General features: G+C 42.7%; 3 protein-coding genes across 16 annotated transcripts in view; 2 read left to right on the top strand and 1 right to left on the bottom strand.

The window, feature by feature from the left end:
- NEK9 (NIMA related kinase 9) overlaps window positions 1-6,004 on the top strand; it is a 34,712-nt gene extending 28,708 nt beyond the window's left edge. For both annotated transcript variants that reach the window (XM_019733565.3, XM_019733564.3), the window contains exons 21-22: window positions 82-288; window positions 1,754-6,004. In XM_019733565.3, the coding sequence (XP_019589124.2) occupies window positions 82-288; window positions 1,754-1,876 (330 nt within the window). In that variant the 3' untranslated portion in view covers window positions 1,877-6,004. The remainder of the gene's footprint in view (window positions 1-81; window positions 289-1,753) is intronic.
- Window positions 6,005-7,197: 1,193 nt separating this feature from the next.
- ZC2HC1C (zinc finger C2HC-type containing 1C) lies at window positions 7,198-15,537 on the bottom strand. Its single transcript, XM_019733566.3, has 3 exons — window positions 15,390-15,537; window positions 13,170-14,517; window positions 7,198-7,754 (listed from the first exon to the last, which is right to left on the bottom strand). Exons 2-3 carry the CDS (start codon window positions 14,496-14,498, stop codon window positions 7,491-7,493), a joined length of 1,593 nt encoding a protein of 530 aa, XP_019589125.3. The 5' UTR covers window positions 14,499-14,517; window positions 15,390-15,537; the 3' UTR covers window positions 7,198-7,490.
- Window positions 14,920-26,621, top strand: part of LOC109448346 (acylphosphatase-1) — a 42,245-nt gene continuing 30,543 nt past the window's right edge. For 5 of the 13 annotated variants that reach the window (XR_016020908.1, XM_088797410.1, XM_088797409.1 and 2 more), the window contains exons 1-2: window positions 15,614-15,926; window positions 20,142-20,239. Coding sequence is in view for 12 of the 13 variants with exons in the window: in XM_088797410.1 (XP_088653536.1) it covers window positions 15,764-15,926; window positions 20,142-20,239 (261 nt within the window). In the remaining variant the exon portion in view is untranslated. Of the gene's footprint in view, window positions 15,054-15,613; window positions 15,927-19,609; window positions 19,892-20,141; window positions 20,240-26,621 lie in introns of those variants that run through there. The other 8 variants (XM_088797414.1, XM_074327203.2, XM_088797411.1 and 5 more) reach the window with 8 other exon arrangements.

Below are 26,621 nucleotides of genomic sequence, written 5' to 3'. Positions count from 1 at the left end.
GTTTACTTCAGGTGTATCTATGTTTTATCTTATTCTGGCATCGGGGGAGAACCTCCTGTGACCTCTCTCTTCACTCTTTAGCCACCTCGGCTGAATCCTGCAGGAACATGTGCTGGGAAGGGAACCCCACTGACTCCTACCTGTGCGTGCAGCACTCTGCAGGTGGAGGTTGAGAGATTGCAGGGTCTGGTGTTAAAGTGTCTGGCTGAACAACAGAAGCTACAGCAAGAAAACCTCCAGATTTTTACCCAACTACAGAAGCTGAACAAGAAATTAGGAGAGCAGCAGGTGAGAGCATTAAAAGAATAATTCAATTTCTAATTCTGTTTTGAAGAATCACAGAAACAAAACACCAAGGACTGAAATAGACTTGCTCCTTTTCAAGTACTTACCTTTTAATGTTGTAACTTTTGTAATTAATCCCAGAAGCCCTGGGCCTTGTTTAGGCACCTGGATTGAATTATTTTTATCACCTAACTTCCATTATTTTTGTTATTCTTTGTTTTTTCTTTGCTTCTTATTATGAAAAACTTTAAACATTACAGTTCACCCGTATATCCACCATCTAGATTCAACAATTGTTAACATGTTGCCGTATTTGTTTCAAGTGTGTGTGTGTGTTTAGAATACTTGTGTGTATTTAAAATGTGTGTGTTTATTTTGCCAAATCATTTTCAAGTAAATTATGAAAGTCATGATATAGCCCCCTCCTAAATACTTTATTACACATACACAAAAATGAAGACATTCATTCTCCTGGATAACCACAATACTATTATCACACTTAACAAAATTAACACTAATCTCTAGTCTCATCCAGTACCCAGTTGATACTCAAATTTTCCCAGTTTTCCCACCAAAATGTCCTTTGTAACTGTTTTTATCATATCAGAATCCAGTCAAGAACCCCACATTACATTGTTATGGCTCTTACTTCTCTTAATCGAGAACAATTCCCTCTACTACCATCACCTTTCTTTTTTTTTTCCTTTCCTTTTTTAAAAATTTTCATGGTATTGACTTGAAGAAATGGGGTCAGTTGTTTAACAGACTGTCCCACATTCTGGATTTGTCCTGTTTTCTTGGGACATTGCTTAACTTGTTCTTTTGTCACCCTGTCATTTCTATAAATTGGAAGTTTATAAACTTACAGCTCTATTAGATTGAAGTTAAACATTTTTGGTACAAACACTTCACAGGTGATGCTGCATGCATTGTTTTTAAAGAGCCATAGAATTGCTCTATACAGCATGAATTAGGATAGGGAAATACGGTTCAACCCTTGGCTTTCCCATATACCAGTTTTATGTGTTTAGACAAATTACTGTGTTTCTATGAGCCCTGGTTTCTCACCTAAAAGAAGAAAATACTACTACCACTTTGTATGGTTGTTTTGAGGATTAAATGAAATAATGTCTATGAAAATACTTTGGAAAATAGTCTACACACTTGACGTAAACATGGGGAATTGGCAGCTGTAGCCAGCAGAAGGATTGATTTGCCCAGATTGTTTGTCTCAATTTTAAAATAGAGAGTTCTGAATCCCAGAAAATCCTGCAGTCCTGGGCAAATCAGGAGTTTGTCATCCTACTGCAGGAAATGTAAAGGTGTAGACTTCACCTCAGGTAGTATTATGAGCTTCTCACAAACATGTGGCCACAAATCCTTAGAGGCTGACATTGAAAATCTAGTCCTGAGCTGCAGTGAGTAGGCAGCAGCATTGTTAATGTGGAACTGTGTTTTATCTGGACAGGTGGGGATGCATTCCAGAGGAACTCAAACAGCAAAGGAAGAGATGGAAATGGATCCAAAGCCTGACTTAGATTCAGAGTCCTGGTGCCTCCTGGGAACAGATTCCTGTCGACCCGGCCTCTAGTCTCCTGAGCCTGTATAGCCCCCAGGAAACTGGGATCCAAAGAACTTCACAGCACACTTACTGAATGCAGAGAGCGCTTTCCTGGCTTTGTTCACTTGCAGACAAGGAGCGCGAGGCGGAGGCTCTGAAGCACTTTCCCTGTACACTTGGAGAGTGGCACTGCCTGTTAGGATCTAGGAGTGGTTTTGTTTTGGAGAATGGAAGGGCCCCACGGCCCTGGCTTTGTCCTCAGTGACTGCCATAGCAGCAGCAGCAGCTCTGTACCTCAGCGGGTGGCCCCACCTTTGAAGAGGAGACACAATGCTCACCTTAATTTTGCTGGTAGCAGCTTATATCCCATTTATCATTTCACCATTAATTGGAAGCTGCCTTGGGAGTTCAAAACCAGGCATTGCACCTCTGGGTGGAGGAGGGAAAAGTGTAAAGCTGGAGTGGGCTGCACCCAGGTGTGGCCCGTCCAGGGTCACCTAGAGAGTGGTGAAGTGTGCTGAGCCCTCTCCGGAGCCCTGAGTCCAGGAAAATACATCTGGTAGAGTCAGTCGAGGGCTTATTTTCAGAAAGTTCAGTTACTTCGTGCAGCTAAATGCATTAGGAGGAAAAGTGGGCTTAGATTGCTTTTCCTCTGAGGATTAATTTGTTCAGTGAGGAGTAGAGAAGGAAGGGCAGGTCCCTCCTCATCACACAGCTGGAGTTTCAGGATGTGGCGAGGCAGGGTGGGCTCTCCTAGCTTTGGAAGATCCCGACTGCCAAGAGATGAGGTGTCTCAGAGAGGTTCGAGTCAGTGGGGCGGTGGGAATGGCCTTAAGAGAAAACCACAAGGGAGAAGAAGTCCTATAGCTGCCTCTCCGTGGTGTCGGAGAGGGGCCTAGAGTGACCGAGTCTTCTGCCTGTGAGAAGGCTTCTTGTGCCTCTGCCGTCATGGCGCTTAGGGTTCTAATCCTGGCATCAGCAGACCCACCACTCCCTTTTTGTATGTCTAGGCAGTGTTTTTTCCCTTTTTGGTGTTTTATGGAGCCGTATCAGTGAATCTGGACCATCTTTCCTACTTGAGTGGCCCAAAGCCAGCGCCAAAACCTGGGAGTCCCCAAAGCCTAACAGAACAGGTAGAACCTGCCAAGTGAGAAGAATTTGGCCGAGAGCTCCTTCTGATCCTGTAGTCATCGTGTCCTTGTAGACAGGAGCGAGCTCACTTTCCCAAAGAAAGTGGCCGAGAAGCGTCTGATGATTTTACTGAAGGATGAGGCTTTGTGTTTCCACCTAGATTCATGACAAGGTCCTGTAGTATTTTGGGTCACAGGAGCTGCCTTGATGAGCCTCACATCCTACCTCCCTAGAAACAGCTACATTAATTTTTGGTTTTCCCTAAAGCAAGAAAAAAAAAAAAAGAAAGAATGATGTCTGTTTAATATTCTGGAAGGACCTGTGCAATGGAAATTTTGCTGTTTCCCTGAAACTGGTGATGTAAAGGCTGATGCTCTGGGAAAACCCCATGTCTGGGACGGGCAACTCTGTTCTATGGGATCTTCTTTGGTTTGATGTTCCCATTGTTTTCTCAGTTCTGGGAAGGACAGTAGTGCTAATGTCATCACTGAAGCCTTTTTCTTAAAATACGGGAAGGGGCCAACCCTGGACTAAGCTCCAAGTTCTAGGGACTTGGGAGTTTGCTATAAACCCCAACAATGGGTTTTGGTTGATCATGTAAATGCAACTTTGCTTTTTTTTTTTTTTTTTTTAAGGACTGACTGGCCTTTCATGCTCCTGTGTCCTCACGCTCACCATCTCAGCAGGCCTGAGAGGCAGGGTCAGTGTGGGTGTTACTCATGAGTGTGGCTTCTGCCGTGGACTGAGGAACATGGGACGTTAGGGAGACTGTGGGATGGAAGTAAGCATTGAAGGGAGGGTGAGAGCCCTGCTCTAGTCGGAGGGGAGTTGTCCTCTAGCAGAGGCTTGCTATGGTTTTCTCTAGCGTGTTCCCTCGGGAAGCGTAGTTTTGCTATTAATCTAGCTAAGATTCTAAGTTCTGTGCCTTAGAGATAATTTGCACTTTCCTAAATTGTGCCTGGGACAGCCGTATGCGTTTTTCCCTACCAAACAGCTATGCAAACAGAAACCAGTTCAAACATGGCAGCCGTGCATTAGATAAAAAAGTGAAAGGTGAGGCAGCAGAAATGCCTTTGAATGATTTTCTGTAGCTAATTCTCTTAAGTTTTGTCTTTTTTTTTTTTTTTCTATGCAGTGCTAGGTATATTTCCAGTAGTATTGCTTTTGAGTTATAGTATAACCTGAGTTACTCCTCTGCTCTGACACTGTTGCTGAAGAACTAGCTTATTGTTAGTCAGATGTTTGAAAGGTTGAGGGTGGAGTGGTTTGGCATTTCTGTTTTAAATAAACATTTAAATTCTCAATCAGTGCTATGCCTCAGTAAGTCTGCACATGGACCTTAGTCACTGGGGATAAAACACTCAGATGCTAGGCCTTCATGAATCTTTGATTCAGTGAGCCTCTATATAAACAAATAAGTGGTCGTAACAGAATGCAAGGGACATTTGCACAGAAATCATCTTTGCGTCTTTCCAATTTCTTTTTCTTGCTAACAGGATCATTGCTGCTGCTGCAGCGTTTTTCCCTCAACACTTCTAAAATATAGTGCTTAAAATGAGAGGGAGAAAAAAATTAAAATTAAGAGAGGAAGAATCACTTCTGGTACTTAGCTCCCCAGTCACAGGGGGCTTTTTCAAGTGATAATACCAGTTTATGTTGATAAAACTTTTCCCTCAAAGAGGTTGAACAGTATTTGGTCCCCCGGGCATACAGGGCACAGCCAAGTCACAGCTTCTCCTGCCTGAGCATCTCACTCAAGTTTAAAGCAAAAGCAGCCTTAAGCTCACACTTCATTAGGTTTGCCATATACTTGGAAACATTCATCATCAGGAGAACAAATCTGGAGCAAAGATGTATTGTAAATAAATTCTTCCAATTGAGTATTCCTGAGCCTCCAAAGAAGTATTATTCATGATAGTGTCAGAGCAGAGTGGGTTGTAATCAGGGCTACAAAACATGTTCCTTCCTGCTGCAAAGCCAAAAATCATTTATTGTTTCAGTGATTAACTATGGAAATAAGCATACTGATCACTAAACTTCACAGAATCGTAACTTTAGGGAGAAAAACAATATCACTCTCTGCTACCTCCTGTGTAGTTGTGAAGAGGGATAAATCGATGACAAAAAGAAAACGTTGGCCAAAACGTACTGTGCTACATGAAATACACCCGCTGTTACGAAGCACTGTGTCAGCTACGCTTCTAAATTAAGTGAGTTTCACCATGAGATTTTCCCCACTGCTTAACCTTCTGAACTTTAAAATTTATAACATTTACTTGCACTAAAGGTTCTTGGATAAAGTAGTATATAATTCATGGATATTAACAAGCAGCATTTATTTATCCACCATCATCTTCTGCTATCCAGGAAGAAACTTAGAAAAAGGTTTCTAACCTCTTTCCAAAGATAAGATCAAGCTAAATTTAGAAGACTAACAGATATTCCTGATATAATCAAGACCTAAGCATGTTGAGATCAAAGGGAACGCTAAGACACTATTTTATTTCTCTTGCAGCATAAGAATGAATGACTGCTTCCTGTGTCTGTAGAAAGCACTCCCCCCTGCTCCCCACCCCCCCCACACACATTTGTTTTCCCTGGAGGGCCCTGATCTGTGACCTTAATAACATCATCCGGGGATCCCAAACCCAAGTGCCCATGGGGGCCAGGCAGATGAGGCACATAAGTGAAGCCGGCCAGGTGGGGCTGCAGTGCTCTGAATGCTCCCCCGGTCTGACAGAGCAACTGCTCCTGAACCTCACTCAGTGCTATGCAGGGTTGCTGGCCTGGTGTTTCCAGAACTTCCAGATTTTTAAGAGATGCTCCATATCCCAATTTTAAAATGCCAGATTGTATTTTGGGTGCTGTGCCAGCCAAATAAAACACCTGTGAGGCAAAGCAGTCCACGCTACCACTTTGTGACCTTGGCCACAGGTCATTCTTGCCATCTATTGTTTTTACCATCAAGTGTGAAACAGTGTATACCTCATTAAACTTGCCTGGGGAGTGTATATATTGGGTTAAATATCCACTGTGTCTGTGTGAGCTTTCTTTGAGTGGCCAAGTAAAAGCCCTGTTATGTGAGAACTCTTTTTTTCTTTGCAATAAGAAGAGCGTAAAGCAATTCAATATATGCTGGGTTTTTTTTTTTAAAGTGTTTTTTCAGCCTAGTGCCCTGCAGCTTCACAGCTAAAGCCTTAACTCCACATTTCAAATTGGTCGGGTCTGTTAGCTGAGCCATTTAGCAGAAGCTACAGAAGAAATGGAAGAAGAGTGGCCATCTTTTGTTTAGTAAAACATGGTTTTGTTTCTGCCCAGTCCCCTTTGCCCAGACCAGGTTGGGTGATTTTTTCCAGTATGTTAAACTAACAATTTGAGTAATGCTCTCAGGACAATAACCCTACTAGTGTTTCAGCTCTGTTCTGTTATGCTAGCTTCATCCTATGAGAACTGATAGCATCCCCTTCAGATACTACCTTAACACTGATCCCATCTGACAAGTCTAGGACTCACTCATTTTATTATTTAATTTTAAATCTCTAAAACCCACCTAATTGACGGCCTAATTATAAAGATTACTTGCACTAGGCATGATTCTGCATAGAGAAAATTCAAAAGATCTGGTGTCTTTTCCTTCAAAGTTTACTTTCTAAAGTAGAAGTTTACTGTGGTATAATCAGCCAGGGACATGTGACACGGCAATGTCCCAGCTTGCTTTGATGGTACATTTTGCTGCCTCATTTAAAAAGCCATCCAACCAACCTACCAACCTAATTTGAAAGCAGAGTGCTAGCAATAGGTGAAACAAGTTTCTTCCCTTTCTTTGACATTAGAAAAGAAACTACAGAGATACATAGTGTCATTTGTCCCATCCCTACCCTGTGAAGTAGATACCATGAGGGTTCCCTTTGTTACAAGGTACACCATAGGGAGGGTGTAGGATATACTGGCACCCTAACCTCACATACTTGTGTTGGCTTTTGGCCAGGACCATGCACCAGGGAGGTCAAGGATAAGCTTCCATTTGCCTTACAACAAAATCGTATTATCTTTTATAGAGGATACCCATCTGAGGGACGGTGATCCTGACACAAACATCCTAATGAGTCAACTTCTTGCAGGAGCAAGAAGAGTTAAGAGGAATCAGACAAACATGCAAAGCCAGTGGCAAGAGGGCAGAGCAAAGGCAGGTACTTAACTAGCACTAACCACAAGTGAGCTTGTGAGAAGAGCGTTTTAATGTGGCCTGCTTGCTACTCCTCAGTGTCTTCACCCATCACTTAGGCAATAACATAAGGCACACCAGCCCAAGGTGGTCATTTGGTGGGAAGCCGAGGCTTCCTTTTTGCCCCCTGATGCTTAGCAGTGGGTCTCGCCACTGATTTCAGCTCTGCAGACAGATCTGGGAGATGTGGCAAGTTTTCGTTGCTTCTGCATTAACATCAAAGTCTCCCATTTCCTGCTGAAGAGAAGCAGAGCTTTCTGAACTACTGAGGTTTCCGCTGTTGTCTGCTCAACGGCAATGCTTCCTTGGGGGTGGAGGGCGGTTCTTGATGGTCTTACACTTGGGAATGTGCCTCTCAGCCACCTTAGGAGCAAAGTGGCGGCTACAGTGAGGACACTGAATATAGTCTGGATTTTCTGCAGGCAGGATGGGAGGCAAGTCTGAGTGGTTGCCACCTTTGGCAATTACCTGCTGGACCTCTCGAGCCTGACGGAGGGTACGTATGAAAGATTCATGCTTCTGTCTCCAGTTGCTCTTCCGAGGAGGTTCAGCCTTTAAGTAGAAGGAAGACCGATCATTCAAGCTGGCATTTATCTCATCGCCTGAGTCTCCATTAGAATAACAGTAAGGAAATAAAAAGGGTGTTAATCCACAAGGTCAAAGAGAACAGGCATGGAGCAACAGTAATAACTAACTTGCCAGCGTGGAGGTAACTTAAACTAGAGGCCTGCAAAGGGAGAAGCAAGCCATTTTCCCCAGCAGAACCTTTGAGAGGCTCAGTGGAAGTACGAGGTAGTGGAAAGGGGGGAGGCACAGGGCTGAAAAGTAAGTGGGATCCCAGGGCTTCCTATCCCAACTTGCACATCCAAGTATCCAATACTTCCAGCTCCCTCACAGGAGAACAGGAGTTTATTCTCTGGAGAAATTGAACCAGACAGGTTTCAGACTCAGGAAATCCAGGCACAGTGAAGAAAAGGGTTAGCCTTCGTGATGAATTGTGGGGCTGTCCCTCTTTCCCCCCTCTTCTCCTAGAGTACCAAGCACATTGGCACCCTGTTAGGAGACTGAAGGGTTCTCTGGATGCATCAAGCAGGCGAGAGAAAAGCCATCAGACACTGGTTCTGGGGGACCCCTATTGAAAGACTCTCTTTGATAACCCTAATATGAAGACCCTTAGTCAACAAGCCTCACTTAAGCTTAAATATGAATGGACAGCCAAGTATCACCAGATATTTGTGTAAAGCTCTAAGGAGAGAGACCAAAACACACACACACACACACACTCAGGAAGCAGCAACAAGGCAGGTAGCAGAAGATTTTTTTAGTGAAAAACCATAACATCAACAAAGGAGTATTAGAAGAGATTGTGTCCATAAAACAAGAAGAATATATATATAATGAGAAAGAAACAGCCAAAGAACCAGAAAGAACTATTATAAATTAAAACTTTGATAGCTAAAAATAAAAATAGAAATGTGAAGTAATAGCAAGAAAATAACTCAGAATGGGAAAAAAGGTCAAGATGGAAAGTAGAAAAGCAAATGTTAAAAAATTAGTCAACCCAGGAAGTCCAACACCGACCAACATGCATTCCAAAAAAACATAGAAGGCAAGAGGAGGAAATTATTTAATAATACTATAAACATTCCTAGAGTTAAAGGTAACTTACTCTTGATATTGAAACAGCCTACCAAGTGTCCAACATAATCATTGTAAAATTTCAGGATTTCAGAATACAGAGAGAATCTGGTAAGCTTTTAGAAAAAAACAAAATGGTTTGATACAATGGAGCAGGAATCAAAATAGCATCAGATTTCTCAACAATAACATTGAATATAAAAGCTAACAGGAAAAGGATTCAAAAGTGCTGACGAAATAATTTTCCACCAAGAATTCTGTACCTGGCCAAATCATCAATTAAATATTAGGGTATTATATAGATATTTTCATTCATCCCAAAACAAAAACATGCCTCCTGTGCATCTTTCTTAGTAAACTTCCACAAAACAAGGAGTAAAGCAAGAGAAAGGAAGACACGAGATGTTGAAAACAGGACACCCAACACAGAGGCGAAGCAAAGAGAGGTCCCAAGACAACAGGTGTGCACCAAGCCCAGAGAATAACCAGTCCAGACTGAAGCAGGAGGAAAAACAATGGTTAAAGGGAGGGTTCCAGAATTTAAAAAATCAAACTGATGGATTATGAGAGGTGTTTGACCATTTGCAAAATCTTTTACAGATCAGACAGATAGATCATCTAGGAAAAAAAAGTTATAGAGAGAAGGTATGTAAGAAACCGAGTAAATGAAAACATGAATCATGGGGTGGCCGGATGGCTCAGTTGGTTAGAACGCAAGCTCTGAACAACAGGGTTGCCGCTTCAGTTCCCACATGGGCCAGTGAGCTGCACCCTCCATAACTAGATTGAAGACAACGAGCTGCCACTGAGCGCTGGTGGGTGGCTGGATGGCTCAGTTGGTTAGAGTGTGGGCTCTCAACAACAAGGTTGCCAGTTTAATTCCCACATCGGATGGTGGGCTGCACCCCCTGCAACTGAAAATTGAAAACGGCAACTGGACTTGGAGCTGAGCTGCACCCTCCACAACTAGATTGAAGGACAATGACTTGGAGCTGATGGGCCCTGGAGACACACACTGTTCCCTAATATTCCCCAATTAAAAAAAGAAAAAAAGAACAAGAGATAACAAGTGTGGGCGAGGATGTGTGAAAAACAGAAGCCTTGTGCACTGTTGGTGGGAATGTAGAGCCACTATGGATGGAATACAATATGGAGGTTACTCAAAGTATTAAAGACAGATCTATCTTTAAAAAAAAACAAAAAACGTGAATCAGTTATTAACTCCCAGGTACATATGTGGTCAGGGACAGAATTTGTTCACTCATCAGTGCACAAAATTTGTGGTTATTATAATGTAAAAGCTGACCACCGGTTTAACCCAAAAGTGTGATTGCACTACAATGGAAGGATGATAATAAGGGAAGGAGAAAAGTAGGAGGAGAAGGGATATGAAGAAGAGCTTAATCTGCAACATCTATAATATGAGGAACTCAACAGATAATGTACAAAATTAGTAAGAAAATAAGAATACTATTTAGAAATACGGAAATGCATACCAGAAGAGTCATCTATTAAAACTAAAGACTGGGCTGGCCCAGTGGCTCAGGCGGTTAGAGCTCCATGCTCCTAACTCCGAAGGCTGCCGGTTCGATTCCCACATGGGCCAGTGGGCTCAACCACAAGGTTGCTGGTTCAACTCCTCGAGTCCTGCAAGGGACGGTGGGCTCTGCCCGCTGCAACTAAGATTGAACATGGCACCTTGAGCTGAGCTGCCGCTGAGCTGCCGCTGAGCTCCCGGATGGCTCAGTTGGTTGGAGTGCATCTTCTCAACCACAAGGTCGCCGGTTCGACTCCCGCAAGAGATGGTGGGCTGTGCCCCCTGCAACTAGCAACGGCAACTGGACCTGGAGCCGAGCTGCGCCCTCCACAACTAAGACTGAAAGGACAACAACTTGAAGCTGAACAGCACCCTCCACAACTGAGATTGAAAGGACAACAACTTGACTTGGAAAAAAGGCCTGGAAGTGCATACTGTTCCCCAATAAAGTCCTGTTCCCCTTCCCCAATAAAAACAAACAAAACTAAACTAAGACTGCCTCTGGGGGCCAGATTAGGACCTGGAGATGGATAAGGTAGGGTACTGCTGCTCCGTGTTATAGGTCGCTTAGTACTACATGATCTTAAAAATGTATTCAAATATTATTTAGATTAAAATTAATTTTAAAAAGAAGAAAAAAGAAAGAAGGTAAGTAGCTGTTTGGTGATCTGATGCCATTAATGATGACTGACAGAAAGAGATGTCATCGAAGGAAAAGGAAGTCTCCATCAGGAGAGTCTTAGGAAACAGACAAGAAGGCAAGAGAATCAGTGTTAGAGATGGTATCCAGGAACCTTTAACAGAACTGAATGAGGAGAAAGTTCCTCAACTATATGATACTTATACTTAAATTATTCATCATATTGAAATGTTATTCAATTAACACAATCACAAAGGGGTCCCTGTGTTCAAATGCTTAAGGTCCAGTAGAGAGACAAGAGGTACTATACTGAAAGTTACGTGACTATTACAGGACATAAGAAAATTTACCCATTCTGAGTTCACTAGAGGAATGAGAGGGAGACACAAACCACTTAGCTTCCAAAAGCACAGAGCTTTGGAATAAGACTTGGGACATTCCAAGTTGGGGAGTGCATCTCAATCCAGATCTTTTCCGCCTTGGTGTCCTCGATGTAATATAGGCCCACAAAGCAAATTAGTTTCCACAAAGCAAAGGTGCCTGATCTCAAGAAATCCAATTCTTTGGCTTCACCGCTGTGTTTAGGAATTTAAGAAACACAAGATTCTTTTAGGTTCTGGCCAGAAATAAACCGCTGTAGTGGGACAGAAAATACCCAGTGGATTATGGGGTTGACCAGAAAGAAAACAGGAAAGAACAGTAACTGGTGATCATATCATTATCTGTAAGAGCAAAATGTTGACTTCTTGTTGGAAACTGGATTTCAGGGAGATTCTCCCTAAACATGGAAAGGACTTTCATGTGGTGATCTCCCAAACTAGACTGAAAGAAAGAATTCTAACTGCAAATGACTCCTAGCAGCCATCACATAAACGTGAGTTTTTAAGGGCCACAGCAAATGAGCACATAAACTATAAAGAGCTAATGGACAAGAGGTGCTAGCACAGCAGCGGGAAGGTTGGAAAGATATGAAAACAGAATGATGCTAGAAGATTAGAGCTGGATGGGGCTTTGAGATCGTGTGGTCTAGGCTTTCCCAAACTTGGACCACTTGCATACCACTTTCACGTTATCTGCCTTACTATTAATTACTTTGTTTTTTTCTTTAAATTCATGATTCCTAGAAATCAAGGGCTTACCATGGTGTTAGATTTTTTTAATATACACTAAAACTACTGAAATAAAAAGTGTTTGTCACTTTGAGAAACACTCATTTACAAACCAAGCGGCATAACCTTGATAGGATGGTGGACGTATTCATTAGACAATCTTCTCCAGATCTGATGGGCCAAGTGTGCCGATGAAGTTCCCCTAAACTTACCATGAAAGTATTTCGAAGTCCTTCCTTTTCACAACCTAGTTTTTCTGCAGCTAGGAATGTTAATCAAAAATAAAATCCTTTAACTTTTAAGGTGTTTACACTCCAAATTGGGGGAAGAATTCCAAACTTAATTGCGTTTCATGTATTTATTTAGAAGGTGTATCAAAACTGAGCTAGCTTTGAAAAAGCAGATATGGTTATAGGAGTGGTAATAGAGCCTTATCTGGGGAGGTGGCAGAGAACAAAGAGCAAGGAATTCTCTCAAGATGGTGAAGTGCTGAATAGCTTTTTTTCTTTATATTTTTCATGTCTTTAAATTTTCTATAGTAAATGTGTATTACTTTTATAATCAAAAGGATATATATTTTTTAAGTCTAGATTTTGGAGTCATTCCGACCCAGATTTAGATGCTGACTCTGTCATTTAAAGCTGTTTGTGATCTCAACCAAGTTAACCTCTCTGAGACTAGATTTTTTTAATTGATAAGAGACAATGAAATCCTAACTTGGTTGTGGCGAGGATCACATGAAAAGCTCCAGTCACAGTGACTGGCACACAGTAGTAATCAATACATGTTAATTCCCACTTTCTCCCTACATGACACTTACATTTTTTTCTTTACAAAAATCTGATGATATATAGAGGATGCCCCAAAAATGTATACACATTTTAAGAAAGGAGAAAACTGTATTAAAATCGTAATACTCAATAGATACTGATAACAAAAGATGAATACAAGTCGTGTATATACATTTTTTTTTGGTACCCCTGGTATATAACAGGCCCTTACAATGATCCCCACTCAAAGTCAAATCCATAAGGCCCTGTTACCTTAACTGAGGCTGGTCCCTTCCAGTTCAAGTACTGCTCTAGTTCTGTGCCCTTGGCCCGGGCCCTGGAGGAGTCAAACACTTTCCTCTTGGAACCCTGCATCCTGCTGCAGACGTTGGAGTGTCTCTCCAGCCTGAGCAAGAGAAACTTGCGTCCACAGTGGCTGCACTTGCCAAGTTCTGGCTCTTGAGTGGAACAGCTGGAACCTGAAGAGTCCAGTGCCTTAGACAAGCTAGAATGGCTTGTGGATCCTGGCAAAGCACTGCCCGGCGCTTCTGAGGGCTGAGAAAAGTTCTGCTTCAACGGCCCCGAGACGTGGGCTCGGATTTTGTTATTGCTTGCCATTAGTCTTTCCCTTTTGAGCTTCTGTATACCATAATCAGAAAAATGGAATGGACTAGAATTTTCTTGAGACTGTCCCCAAGTTTCATTCTCTCCCCTGTCTCGACCGAAGACCTCCTTAGACCTGTTTTCCGGGGAGAAGATAGGTTTGTACACAGTGTTGCTATTACCTTTGCCTCTCCTCCTGGGAAATGTCATTCTCTGTGGCTCTATTTTTTCCTTTTCCTCAGCCTGTTCCTTTTCCTTCTGGATCCTTCTGAGTTCCTCCTCTGTCTTCTTCAGCTTTTCCCTTAGGAGGCTCTCTTTTCTTCGGATTTCCTGCTCTAAACTTTCCCCAGCAGCTTCTAGTCTTTGGATCTGTGTCCACTCAGTCCCATGGCGGTTTGCCATGGCCCTCTCCTCCTGTGTGGCAGCAACAGTACCAACCACAGATGAACTCACCCAGTTCCTTGAACCCAAGCTGCTGTATGAAAACTCTCTTGGCTCAGGGGGTCTGGGGGAGACATTATGGTCCCCATCAGTGCCAGTCTCACGTGTACTATAAGACTTCCGATGGAATACGGGTTTCAGCGGGTATGCCCGGTCCACTCCAATTCGTTTCTTTGTAAAGGGGATGAATTCCTGGTTATGTGCTTTGGGGTATTGGGATTGAGAGCTTGATGAGTAAAACAAACCCTTTGCTTGGCCCCAGAGATTGTTTCTTGGATCTTGCTGGCTGATTCCAGCACAGTGGGGATGGTAGTAGCTCTGGGCTTTGGTGCAGGCGTTCCATTTGGAGTGAGTGTACAGATTATCCAGCACCAGCTCATTGTTGCTCAAAAGCTTCTGCTGGGAATTGTTCCTCAGGTGCTGCATCGAGGACTGCTGGGAAGAGCCATCTTTTTCATAGTGGTGTTGCTTAGCGGAAGGGTTCCCTGGGGCATCCGCCTTATTATATGGGAGCATAACGCCCACAGGCAAGGGTGGAGCTAACTGGAGACCAGCCATTCAGGGCCTGGACTGAAGCCTAGGAGAGATGAAATATATGTGAGAAGATATATGTGAGAAGTTTGTCTGAGGTTCACCCTGGTTGCTTAACTCAACTGTTTCTATCATACATTTGTCCTACCCACATTTTCCTTTAAACTTTCTAGGGACAGTGGTGCTGGGTCTGCCAGAGCTCTCATTCAATAAGCAGGTGGTGAGCGCTGATTATGTCCTGGGAGTGCATGTTAGGTCCTGAGGATAGAAAAACGAATGTGATACAGGTGTTCCTGCCACCTCGCTTTCCTTTACACTAGTACCAGCCTCTGCCACACATACAGGGATGCGCCTGCCATACACAGTACACGCCGTAGTGGGGGGAAAGAGCTATTGGATTGGATGGGATTGGAAGTCAGGTTGCAGGCCTGTGACGCAAGACGAGCAACTTCCCCTTCTGGCTCCAGTTCCTTCACCCGTAAACTGAGTGGTTCCCTCAGAGTTACATGACTGGAATTTAGGGACCTCAGGATTCCAAGTCCAGCCCCATCATTTTACAGGTGGGAAAACTGCGGCCTAGAGGTAAGTGCCAGGGCTTCCCTCCTGCTGGAACCATGCTTGACTCCAAGGAGCACAGAGGCTGCCCAGGGCCTGCAGCAGGGGCCTGGCTATCAAACCCTCACCCAGCGAGTCCCCGCGGCTCAGAAGGCCAGGGGTTGGTAACTGAGAAGCGGGGGCCACCTGCCTTGGCCGCCGCGGGTTTTAGGTCCGGAACGCGGAAGTCACGTTCTGTTCTGGAGGATCAGGCGGGGCGCCCCACTGGGGACTCTGCTTTGGGGACAAGCCCTCGCTTTTCTGTCTATCGGGCCTGTGGGAGGTCGAGGTGCTGACCCCACGTCTCCCCGTCCTCCCGCCTACCTGAGGCTCTCCAGGACAACTCCTGCTCAGGGGCAACCCCAGGACTTAGTTTTCTTGACCAGACCCCTACCAACCAACCGACCGCCGCGCAGGCGCTCTCAGCTGGCCCCTGTTATTCCCGTTGCCGAGGAACGGGGTCGCGTGCGCTCCCAGCCCCGCCTCTCGCCTGTGGCCGCGGGGGAAGCACGCACAGGCGCAGTCCCGCGACCCGTGGGGAGCCGCCCCGGAGGGAGGTGAGGCGCGCCGGAGTGTCACTTGACCCGGTGTCCGGCCAACTCTACAGCTTCGTCCAGCCCAGCCCTTGGGGAACAAGGGAGGGGACGGGAGAGCTTTTTCTGGGGCTCCATCAAAGAACTTGTATTTTTCTGAGAGCGATGACCCCAGACCCCGTGGTGTGCCCTTCTCGGGCAAAAGACGGCGCCCCTAGATGTGCCCTGGAGTCGTTCAGCCGCAGGATTGCGATGTCCGCCCACACAGCGGCAGTGAGCCTGCGGGTAGTCTTGCTTAGCGTGCTCGGCTGCTTCGTACGCGCCCCAGGTACGGCTACACTGTCTCTCCGTGCTTTCCCTCACCCATAGTTTGGAGCTGGCGGTCAAATTATAGCAACTTGGCTAGGTTTTGCTACGCAGTATCTTTCTGGGATAGTTTTGTAGCCAGTGTAATTATTTTGATATAGTGTCTTACTCTCACGTGGTAACTCTGGCCGTCTCTTCGTAGAGCCCAAAAATGACTCAACCACATGTAATGATAATAAAGTTAACTACTAGATCGAAAATAAGCAGTATAGCCTGGCTTCAACAGTAAGTGATACTCTGTGACCTGTTAACATCAGAAGAGTTTATTTGCCTTCATGCTTCAGTTCATTTGTATAAGCTGTTTGGAACCGGCAACTGACTTTTTCCTTATAACTACTTAAAAGATTCATGCACATGGACAATAATATAGACAGCAGTAGTCGGTGTTAATACTTCAATATATCATTACAGCTTTTACATATTACAAAGCAAGTCCTTGGTGGCCCCCCCTTGTTTTCTTTCCTGGTTGACTTCCTATTTGCTTTCTTTATAGGACTCCTATATGGAGTTCCAGACATTTCCCACTCTTCTCAAGATTCCAGTTATTTCAGCAATCCGCCTGCCTGTCAACTTCCACAGCTCCCCTCCAGTCTGGCCGAATTTCCTGGAGTGCTTACTTCCATCTTGTTTTTTGAGGAAAAAGAATCTTTCTCTTTCCATTTGTTCTATTGAATTAGTCCCTTTCAGCATCCTCTAGGAATGGACTCCATGACTTTACCCCTCCATCTTGTTAACGTCAAGTTGTATTAATCTTATACTCTGGTTTTAAAATATGCTTAACTTCTCCTGCAAAACGAACCTCATTTCCCTTGACCTGTGGCCCCTTACCCTAGGATCCCATTTATTTCTCCTCTGTTCCTCAAGACTTCTTAGTAGAAATTTTACATTTGCTGCCGCCACTTCCTCATCTCCTCCTCACTGTTCAGTCCACTGTGGTGTGGCTTCTACCCTTTCCACTTTATGTAACTGCCAGGCTACCAGTGACTTTCCAATGACCAAAGACAAAAGCTGCTACTTCTTCAGCCTACTCATTTAACATTACTGATTTTTCACTTCCTTGGAACTCTCTTCTCACTTGATCCTGTGCCTTCTTGGCTTCTTTTTTGTGTTCTTGCTCCATCTTCTACAGGGCTGTGTCTTTTCCTCACCTGTCCCCCAAATTTAGGTGTTCTCCAGAGCCCTCTTATTTCTCGTATATATGCAGTTCCAGACTGCATATGGTTTCAACCAAATACTGAAATTTCAGGTCTCATCTATGTTTAAATGGTATCTGGCTTTGCTCTCTCTCCTTAGTTACAGACTCAGATTTCCAACTGCCCATTTAGTTCCTCAGGAACCTCAGACTCAGAGTAACAGAAAACAAACTCATGATCACCTCCCCACTCCCCCAACCCAGTTCTTCTTCAGTGTTCCCTCTCATACTAAAAGCATCAGTCACCTTCTACATCTCCCTCTTTGTCACACTCCCTTCTAACTGGTCAGCAGGCTCTGTTGAATTTATTCTGTAGTGTCTCTTATATATGACCCCTCCTTTACATTTCTACGACCCTAAGTGAGTTCTTGCTCACTTCTTACTGGGACGGCATGCATCACTCACCTAACTGCTGTTCTTCCCTTCAACATCTGCTTCCCAAGCCCATCCTTTATGCTGCTGCCAGAATAATTACCTAAATAGTAATATTATTGTCCTACCCAGTGGCTTCTACTTTACCTATAGAATAAAGTTGAAACATGTAATCTGACGTGGTATTTCCACCTACCTGATTAGGTCCAGCCTACCTTTCCAGCCCTGCCTCCCCAGAGTCTAGCCCAGTGAATCTCAACCTTGGCTGCACATGCTGTGCGTGCTGTGCATGCTGTCCGTGCTTTAGCACTACCTGGAAGGCAATTTCTGGGGGTAACATCTGTATATCAGCATTTTTTTTTTTTTTTTACCATTGTGAGCAATGCTGTGATGATCATTTGTGGAATACCTATTTTTGTGACGGGTATCAGCATTTTTAAAAGCTTCCCCTCAGATCCTAATGTGCAGCCAGGGTTGAAAACCCCTGATCTAGCCACTCCTGACTAATTGCACTTTCTTACCTCAGTAGTACTACCTTACCCCAAGCTCCACATACTGGGAGGTGGTAGACATAGAATTTATGGCAGTGGGCTCTGTGCTCAGACTGCCTGCAACTAAATCCCAGCTCCATCACTTACTAGTGGTGGTTGTGTAACCTGGATAATATTTCCTCCAAGAATGTTTTCCCCATCTTCCCAGTCAAAATTAATCTCTTTGTTCCTTTGTGCTCTCATGATATTTTCTGTTCTGGTTACAGCACAGGCCTGGCTTATGAGGAGCTCTTGATGGGTGTTCATGGAACTGAATTAGCATGTTGTACATTGTATTGTCTTTATTTGCATGCATGTTTGTTTCTTACAGTAAATAAAAAACTCTTTGAGGACAAAGATTATATATCATTCAGATGATCTTTATATACCCTACAGTGTCCCATAAATAGTAGACACTCAATAGGTCTTTAATTCTATTGAGAAACTAGTTTTTTTTTAAAATGAATTTTGGAGAAAGAACACCAACCAGTTACACTGTTTAGCATTATTTTCAAATATTGCCAAGCATAACATCCAATCCAGTTTCCCCCCACCCCCACCCCTATGCCAGCACTAAGGTTATATTTTCCAGGATCCAGAGCCTGACTTCGTAGTGGGGAACTTGTGGAATGATTCCATTGCAAATCCATCTCTCCTTGCCAAGTCTGCCAATGTGGCATATTCACATATGGAGTCTTACATCATGAAGGGATGTAATGTATACAAGCAGTCCAAAGAGGAACAGTAAACACAGTTTCCCTCCATACACATTCTTAATCACAAGGGTAGCTGGATTCAAATGCCTACAAGGTGACCCTACTTTAAACAATCATCGTGCACAACACCCCTTGACAATTCCCTTTGCCCAAAAGAAATTTATGCAATTTGGTCATTTGGCTTACATTGATTGATTCAATTGTGATTCTGGAGCCATGGGTTATTTTGTTTGTGCTTGGGATTGATTGATTTAGATAAGCGTTATTTGGAATATTCTTAATAAGATAAACTCTGGTGAGCAGCTTCGAGAAGCACAGAAAGAGAAATAACCACCCCTAGGACCTCTTACACACTTATCCCCGCTGCTCCTAATTCCAGACTTAGGCATGACTTAAAATTTGAGAACTGAAAGAAAAAGTCAATGCAGCAAGGTTGCATGTATTCTATTCAATGTATTTGTTTATACTGTTTAATGTTTATTGCCCGTCTCCCATCTCCAGAATTTAAGCTCCTCTGGGCCAGAATCCTTTTTGTTCACTGATGTATGTCTACCTAGAACTGCGCCTGACACACAGAAGGCTCTCAGTAAATATTTATTGAATGATTGGGTTTATCTCAAGTGCTTCATCGTCTGTATCTTTCTCCCCATGAGAAAAATGAGAAAAGACGTGCTCTTGGTGACTGAGAAGGGTGAGGGCTCGGTCCGTAGAATCCGAGTTGAGAGTTCCTGGACAGATCCCCAGCCCTAGGCTCCCGAGAGGTCCCAGACAACCGGCCTCGAAATCCCACCCTCTGGGCGGGCTCTCGGCAGACTCTGCCGTCCCTGATTGGTCAGCAGACGTGATGGGCATGTGAAACAGCGAAGGAGGAACCGCGCCCTGAGCTTCCGGGCGCGGCGGTTACGCGCCTAGGAGAACCGTTGTGGTGGTGGTCGGGGTGTTGTGCCGGACCGAGAGGGTGAGCGTAGGACGGGGCCCGGGGCATGCCTATCAGTTCAATTGGCCCTAAAATGTTACTAGAAGGAGATTCTGGCGGCCACGTGAAAGCCAGGTCCGTGGGAAGAGGAAGGGATGGAGAGGGAGCAGGACTGGTGTCGGGAGGTATTTGGCTAAACAGGTAATTGTCTCAAAAGAGGCCTCTGTGGGCAGTCGCGACCCGAAGCTCACTTGCCCAGGTGTCTCCCTGTTATTCACACACCCTCGCTTACGCGTGTCCACCAGCGTACTCTGGAGTTCGGGGACCTTAAGTCAGGGAGAGGTCGCAGTGGTTAACAAGTGTGGATGTGGCCCTTTCTGCCTCAGAATTGGGGTTCCTGACATAGGATAATGAGTCCTGTTTCCTTTTCTGCTTTTCTGGTTTCTGACAGGTTTGAGCATGAGTATGGCAGACGGGGACACCCTAATATCTGTGGATTATGAAATCTTTGGGAAGGTGCAAGGGGTGTTTTTCCGCAAGTACACTCAGGTATGTGGCCTATAGACTTTGGGGACATGCCTAAGTTATTTCCTGACAGATGTGCATTGGGAGAAGCTGGCTGTTTGGTAGCTGCATGGCAAAGAGGTGGTTTGTAGAGCAATGGGTATGAAAATGCTTTGGCTAAAATACAATGCTGTTATTTTTGGTCTCTTCTAACAGTGGTACTTGAGTACCTAGACACATATTAATAAGCTTCTCTGTCTTCCAAAGGGGATTAGAGGGCTGCCCCAGTTCGCCCTGTTATGGTATCATCAAATCAAGTTATAATTCTTGCAGAAAAACTAGTGATGGTCAAGAAGATGGTGTTTAGATGAACTCATGACATTTATGTAATTGCTTCCTCTATAGCTGCTGCATTTTCTTCAGAACTCTTTCTCTTCTTCAACCTCCCTCATCCCCTTTCCCCCAATTAATACATTTCTACTCATTTTGACTTTGAAAGAAGAACTGCCTTTTCCAGCTGCAGCTTTTCTGATGAAAATACTTAATCCATTCCAGGATCAGTAATGGTAACTCTGAACTTGGAGCCTGGTGTTCCAACTAGAGGACTAGGGAGTGATTGAAGGGATGACACACTATTAACAGCCTCTACCTCTGCCTTAATGTCGTTAATCTTCCTTCAACATGCACACACAAATGCAATCTCAATTTCCCTTTTGTCTTCTCTAGGGGAGTATCTGAGCTAATGTCTGCCAAGTGTGTCTGCAACCTCAAAGATAATGAGTTAAGACTGCAGAACTCTCCAAGTGTCACATTCCTGGGACTGTGGTACTTAAAATTCATCCCGAGTCTTTGAAATATGAATGTTAAATGTCACTACCTCTTTTTTCCAATTTCTTACAAATCGTTTCCTCCTGTTTCACACTCATATAAGAAGTGGCTGTTGAAAACAAGAATTGATGAACATCATAGCAAAAGAGCTATGTTGCAGCTAGTTTTGCTACCAATTATGCAAAATAAGTTCATGTGATATAGTAAATGGAGGTGACAGCTTCAAAGATTAAAGTTGTTGAGGGAAAAGGACCAGATGGTAATGTAGCCCATCTTTCTCTACTCTCCCCACCCCCGACCCCCAATTTAGAGACAGTACAAAAAAAAAAAAGCAGAAAAACAAATATTGATTTGGAAAACTCCAAGGAAAATGCCATTTTTTCCCTCTTAACTAGACTTGTAGCTTATTCTTTCTACATATAATAATTTAAATATATATGGTCATTTTAACAATTGTTTTGTATTACTACAGTCTGTTTGCATGTTGGTATCACCTAGCCTCTTAATGAAATTATGTCACTCCTAGAATGAGTGATGAGAATACTTGAAGGGACTTTTTTGTTTTTAAGTTGAAATATAATTCAGTCCCATAAAATGAATCCCAATTCATCCCATACAATTCACCTTTTTAAAGTGTAAATTTCAGTGGGTTTTAGTATATTCACAACGTTGTGCACTAATTCCAGAACATTTCATCACCCCCATAAGAAACCACATACCTATTAGCACTCACCCCTTATCCCTCCAGCCCCTGGCGATCACTAACCTCATTTCTGTTTCTGTGGATTTGTCTATTCTGGACCTTTAATGTAAATGGAATCATAAAGAGTGTGTCCTTTTGTGTTTGGTTTCTTTCACTTAACATAATGTTTTCAAGGTTTATTCATATTGTAGCATATGAGTACTCCATTCCTTTTTATGGATCAATAACATTCCGTTGTATGGATGTACCACATTTTACTTATCCATTCATCAATTGATAGCTGTTTAGATTGTTTTCACTTTTTGGCTATTATGAATAATGATGCTGTGAACATTTATGTACTTGTTCTTATGCAAACATTGTTTTCAGTTCCCTTGGGTATATATACCTAGGAGTAGGTTGCTGGGTCATATGGTAACTCAATGTATAACTTTTTTGAGGAACTGCGAAACTATTTTCCAAAGCAACCGCATCATTTTATATTCCCACTAATGATGTATGAGAATTCCAATTTCTCCAGATCTTTGTCAACAATTGTGTTCTTTTATTTCTTTTATTTATTTTAAGTGTGTTTTTCCAGGACCCGTCAGCTCCAGGTCAAGTAGTTGTTTCAATCTAGTTGTGGAGGGTGCTGCTCATAGTGGCCCATGTGGGGATGGAACAGGCAACCTTGGTTTTAAGAGCACTGCGCTCTAACCAACTGAGCTAACCGGCTGCCCCAACAATTGTTATTGTCTGTCTTTTTTATTAGAGTCATCCTAATGTGTGTGAAGTGGTATCATTGTGGTTTTTTGTTTTGTTTTGAGGTATCAGTGAATTTAAAAGGATTGATATCAGACAAAGCATGTTCTCTAACCACAGTGGAACTAAACTGTAAATCAATAACAGAAAGATAACTGGAAAATCCCCAAATAATATGGAAACTATATAATACACTTTTTAAAAAGTGGTAAAGTATGTATAATGTGGAATTTATCATTTTAACCATTTTTAGTGTACAGTTTAGTGACCGTAAGTACATTCACATATGTTGTGCTACCATCACCACTATCCATCCACAGAACTATTTTCATCTTGCAAAACTGAAACTCTGTACCCATTAAATAACTCTAATTCCCTTCAGCCCCAGGCAATTACAGTTCTACTTTCTGTCTGTGTGAATTTGACTACTCTAGGTACCTCATATAAGTGGAATAATGCAGTGTTTGTCCTTTTGTGACTGCCTTATTTCATTAGCATAATGTCCTCAAGGATCAGACGGGTTGTAGCATCTGTCTGAATTTCCTTTTTCAAAGCTGAATAATATTCCAGTGTATGTATATACCCTCATTGTGGTTTTGTTTGCCTTCCCCTCATGACTAATGATGTTGAATATTTTTTCATGTGCTTATTGGCACATGAAAAAAAAAAGATATTATATACCTTCTATGGAGAAATTTTCTTAGGAAAAAACACTGTTTACTTGTTTAGACAGATATTCAAAACTGAATGTGAGTCAGCAACTATGCTATTAATTAAAAAATAAGAACAGAATCGAGAGTACACAAATAAAACCTATTCAAATCCTTTGCCCATTTTTTTTTTTAAGATTTTATTGGGGAAGGGGAACAGGACTTTATTGGGGAACAGTGTATACTTCCAGGACTTTTTTTTTCCCCCAAGTCAAGTTGTTGTCCTTTCAGTCTTAGTTATGGAGGGCACAGCTCAGCTCCAGGTCCAGTTGCTGTTGCTAGTTGCATGGGGTGCGGCCCACCATCCCTTGTGGGACTCGAGGAATCAAACTGGCGACCTTGTGGTTGAAAGCCCACGCTCCAACCAACTGAGCCATCCGGGAGGCAGCTCAGCTCAAGGTGCTGTGTTCAATCTTAGTTACAGGGGGCACTGTCCACCATCCCTTGCGGGACTCGAGGAATTGAACCGGCAACCTTGAGGTTGAGAGTGCACTGGCCCATGTGGGAATCGAACCGGCAGCCATCGGAGTTAGGAGCACGGAGCTCTAACCGTTTGAGCCACTGGCCCGGCCCCTGCCCATTTTTTTTTTTTTTTTTTTAAAGATTTCTTTTTGTTGTTGTTGGGAAGGGGAACAGGACTTTATTGGGGAACAGTGTGTACTTCCAGGACTTCTTTTTTCCAAGTCAAGTTGTTGTCCTTTCAATCTCAGTTGTGCAGGGTGTCATTCAGCTTCAAGTTGTTGTCCTTTCAATCTTAGTTGTGGAGGGTGCAGCTCAGCTCCAGGTCCAGTTGCCATTTTCTAGTTGCAGGGGGCACAGCCCACCATCCCTTGCACGAACCGGCAACCTTGTGGTTGAGAGGATGCATTCCAACCAACTGAGCCATCCGGGAGCTCAGCGGGAGCTCAGCGGCAGCTCAGCGGCAGCTCAGCTCAAGGTGCTATGTTCAATCTTAGTTGCAGGGGGCGCTGCCCGCCATCCCTTGCGGGACTCGAGGAATTGAACTGACAACCTTGTGGTTGAGAGCCCACTGGCCCATGTGGGAATCCAACCGGCAGACTTCGGAGTTAGGAGCATGGAGCTCTAACCGCCTGAGCCACCGGGCCGGCACCCCCTGCCCATTTTTTAATTGAGTTGTCTTACTGTTGAATTATAAGAAGTTTTTATATATTCTGGATACTAGTCCCTTATTACGTATATTATTTGCAAATACTTCTCCTAGTCTGAGGATTTTGTTTTTTACTTTTTTGATGAAAACTTTGAAGCCCCCAAATTTTTAATATTGATGAAGTCTAACTTATCTATTTTTTCTTTTGTTGCTTGTGATTTTAGTGTTATACCTAAGAAACCTTTGCTTAATCCAAGGTCATGAGGGTTCATGCTTATGTTTTCTTCTAAAAGTTTCTGCTAAGGGTTTTGTAGTTCAAGCTCTTAGCTTTAGATCTTTGATTTAATTTAATTTTTTTTGTGGTGTGAAGTAAGGAGTCCAATTTTACACTTTTAAAGCATGTGGATATCCAGTTGTCCCACCACCATTTGTTAAAAACACTATTATTTTCACCATTGAATCGTCATACCACTCTTGTCAAAAATCAATTGACCATAGATGTAAGGGTTTATTTCTGGACTCCAATTCTATTCCATTGATCTTTATGTCTAGCCTTATGGCAGTACCACATTGTCTTGATTACTGTAGCTTTGTAGTAAATTTTGAAATCAGGGTGTGGGTGTGTGTGTGTGTTTGGGTTTGGTTTGCTCTTTTTCTAGTTTTCTGTTGATTTGAGGGGACTTTCTTTTTATTCATTTATTTATATTATTATTATTGGAAAGGAGGAAGCATAACAGCTCCTCAGCTCTTTTTTTTTTTTTTAAAGTTTCAGGTGTACAAAGCAATGCAATAGACATTTACACCCTTCACAAAGTGAAAACCGCCCCCCCACCCCAGGAGGGGACTTCTTTTTAGATTGAGACTAGAGTTGGTGATTATATTCCTTAAAATGTTGCCAGAATATGATTATTAGGGAGAATTATCTTTTTGGAATTTCCTTAGGAAAAAACATTGTTTACTTACTTAGATTTCAAAACTGAACATGAGTCAGCAACATTATGCTATCATTTAAAAAATAAGAACAGAATAGAGTACTCAAATAAAACCTGTAGGAAATTACTGTTCTCAACACCAGTCAAACTTGGGAGTGTTTTGTTGAAAAGACAAGTGTTAGGATAAAGAAATTCAGATAAATCACATTGCAATTTAAAGATCTGACTGTTACCTCATGTTCAAAACTCAGTACAATTATTCTTATAGTTAGATACCGTATAAGGTAACTAAGAACTAGGGTTAGCCAACTATCCCAGGTTAATTTGAAACAAAAGAGCACGATTGTTATACAAAGTCAGTTGGATGTGGCATCTTCCTCAAAATCCATTCTCTGCATTTTTTTTTTATGCCATCTCCACACTTAATGCACGCTGTGGGTATTTCCTATTTTTCTTCATTCCTTAATTTCTTCTGTGTCCCTTAAACTTATTTGATTGCAGTCTCTTTTCATTATGCATTATGCCTTTGCTTTGAACATATGACTTGATAGATACTTCATTTCCTCATCAAACATGGTTTTGCTATGCATAACATTTTCTTTGGCGAACTCCTACAATTTCCCACATTTACTACGTCACTCCTCTGGCATTTGAACATTCAATCATGTTAGCTCCATTTTCTTTTGTAATCCAACCCCTTCTATTTAGATAGATTACTTTAACAATAACTTTTATAACACCCTTACTTGGACATTTTACAAAAATAAAATTACCTCTAAAACATTGGTACCTTTCCAACTTTTCAGTGATTCCACGGTTTAATGACTTAAAGGAAAGAACACTGGACCAGCTAAGAAAGCAACTATAATGATTAGATGGTCTTCATAGGCTTATTCAACTTTAAAGGTGTGATTATTTACACCGAAAAAAGGAAAGTCAAGTGAAAACCTGATAGTATGTAGTCTCATGAAGCTTTGATGTTCAGAGGCTGATCACCAGCTGTTTTTTCCTTCTCTAGGAGGATGACAGAAAGTGGACTTTAGATGCAATATAAAGATCATGGGTTAGACAGTATCTACAGTGAGAACAATGGAGTGAGTTGCCCAGGAAATTGTGAAATACTCTCTAATGATCTTTAAAGATAAAATGAACACGTATCCATCTGGATTTGTTTAAGTGTGGTCCCAATTAAAGACAGAGAGAAGGATCAGATAACTTCATGCTTTTTCTATGTAACATACCGAATAGATTCTTGAGTAGGAGAAGGGAAAATAAGGACAATACAGCCCAGTATCCTAACAACAGTTAGCCTTAAGGAATCCTTTTGAAAGTATCTGATCTCGTCTGAAGTCTTTAGTACTTAACCAAATTGACTACATAGTGAAAAATTCTAGTGCCTGGATTT

This window comes from Rhinolophus sinicus, chromosome 3 (assembly GCF_057876585.1).
Source record: "Rhinolophus sinicus isolate RSI-liver-muscle chromosome 3, RSI-T2T, whole genome shotgun sequence".
In the NCBI taxonomy this organism is placed as follows: Eukaryota; Metazoa; Chordata; class Mammalia; order Chiroptera; family Rhinolophidae; genus Rhinolophus; species Rhinolophus sinicus.
Note: the sequence above shows the minus strand (reverse complement) of the source record. Positions and strands in the feature narration are given on the sequence as shown.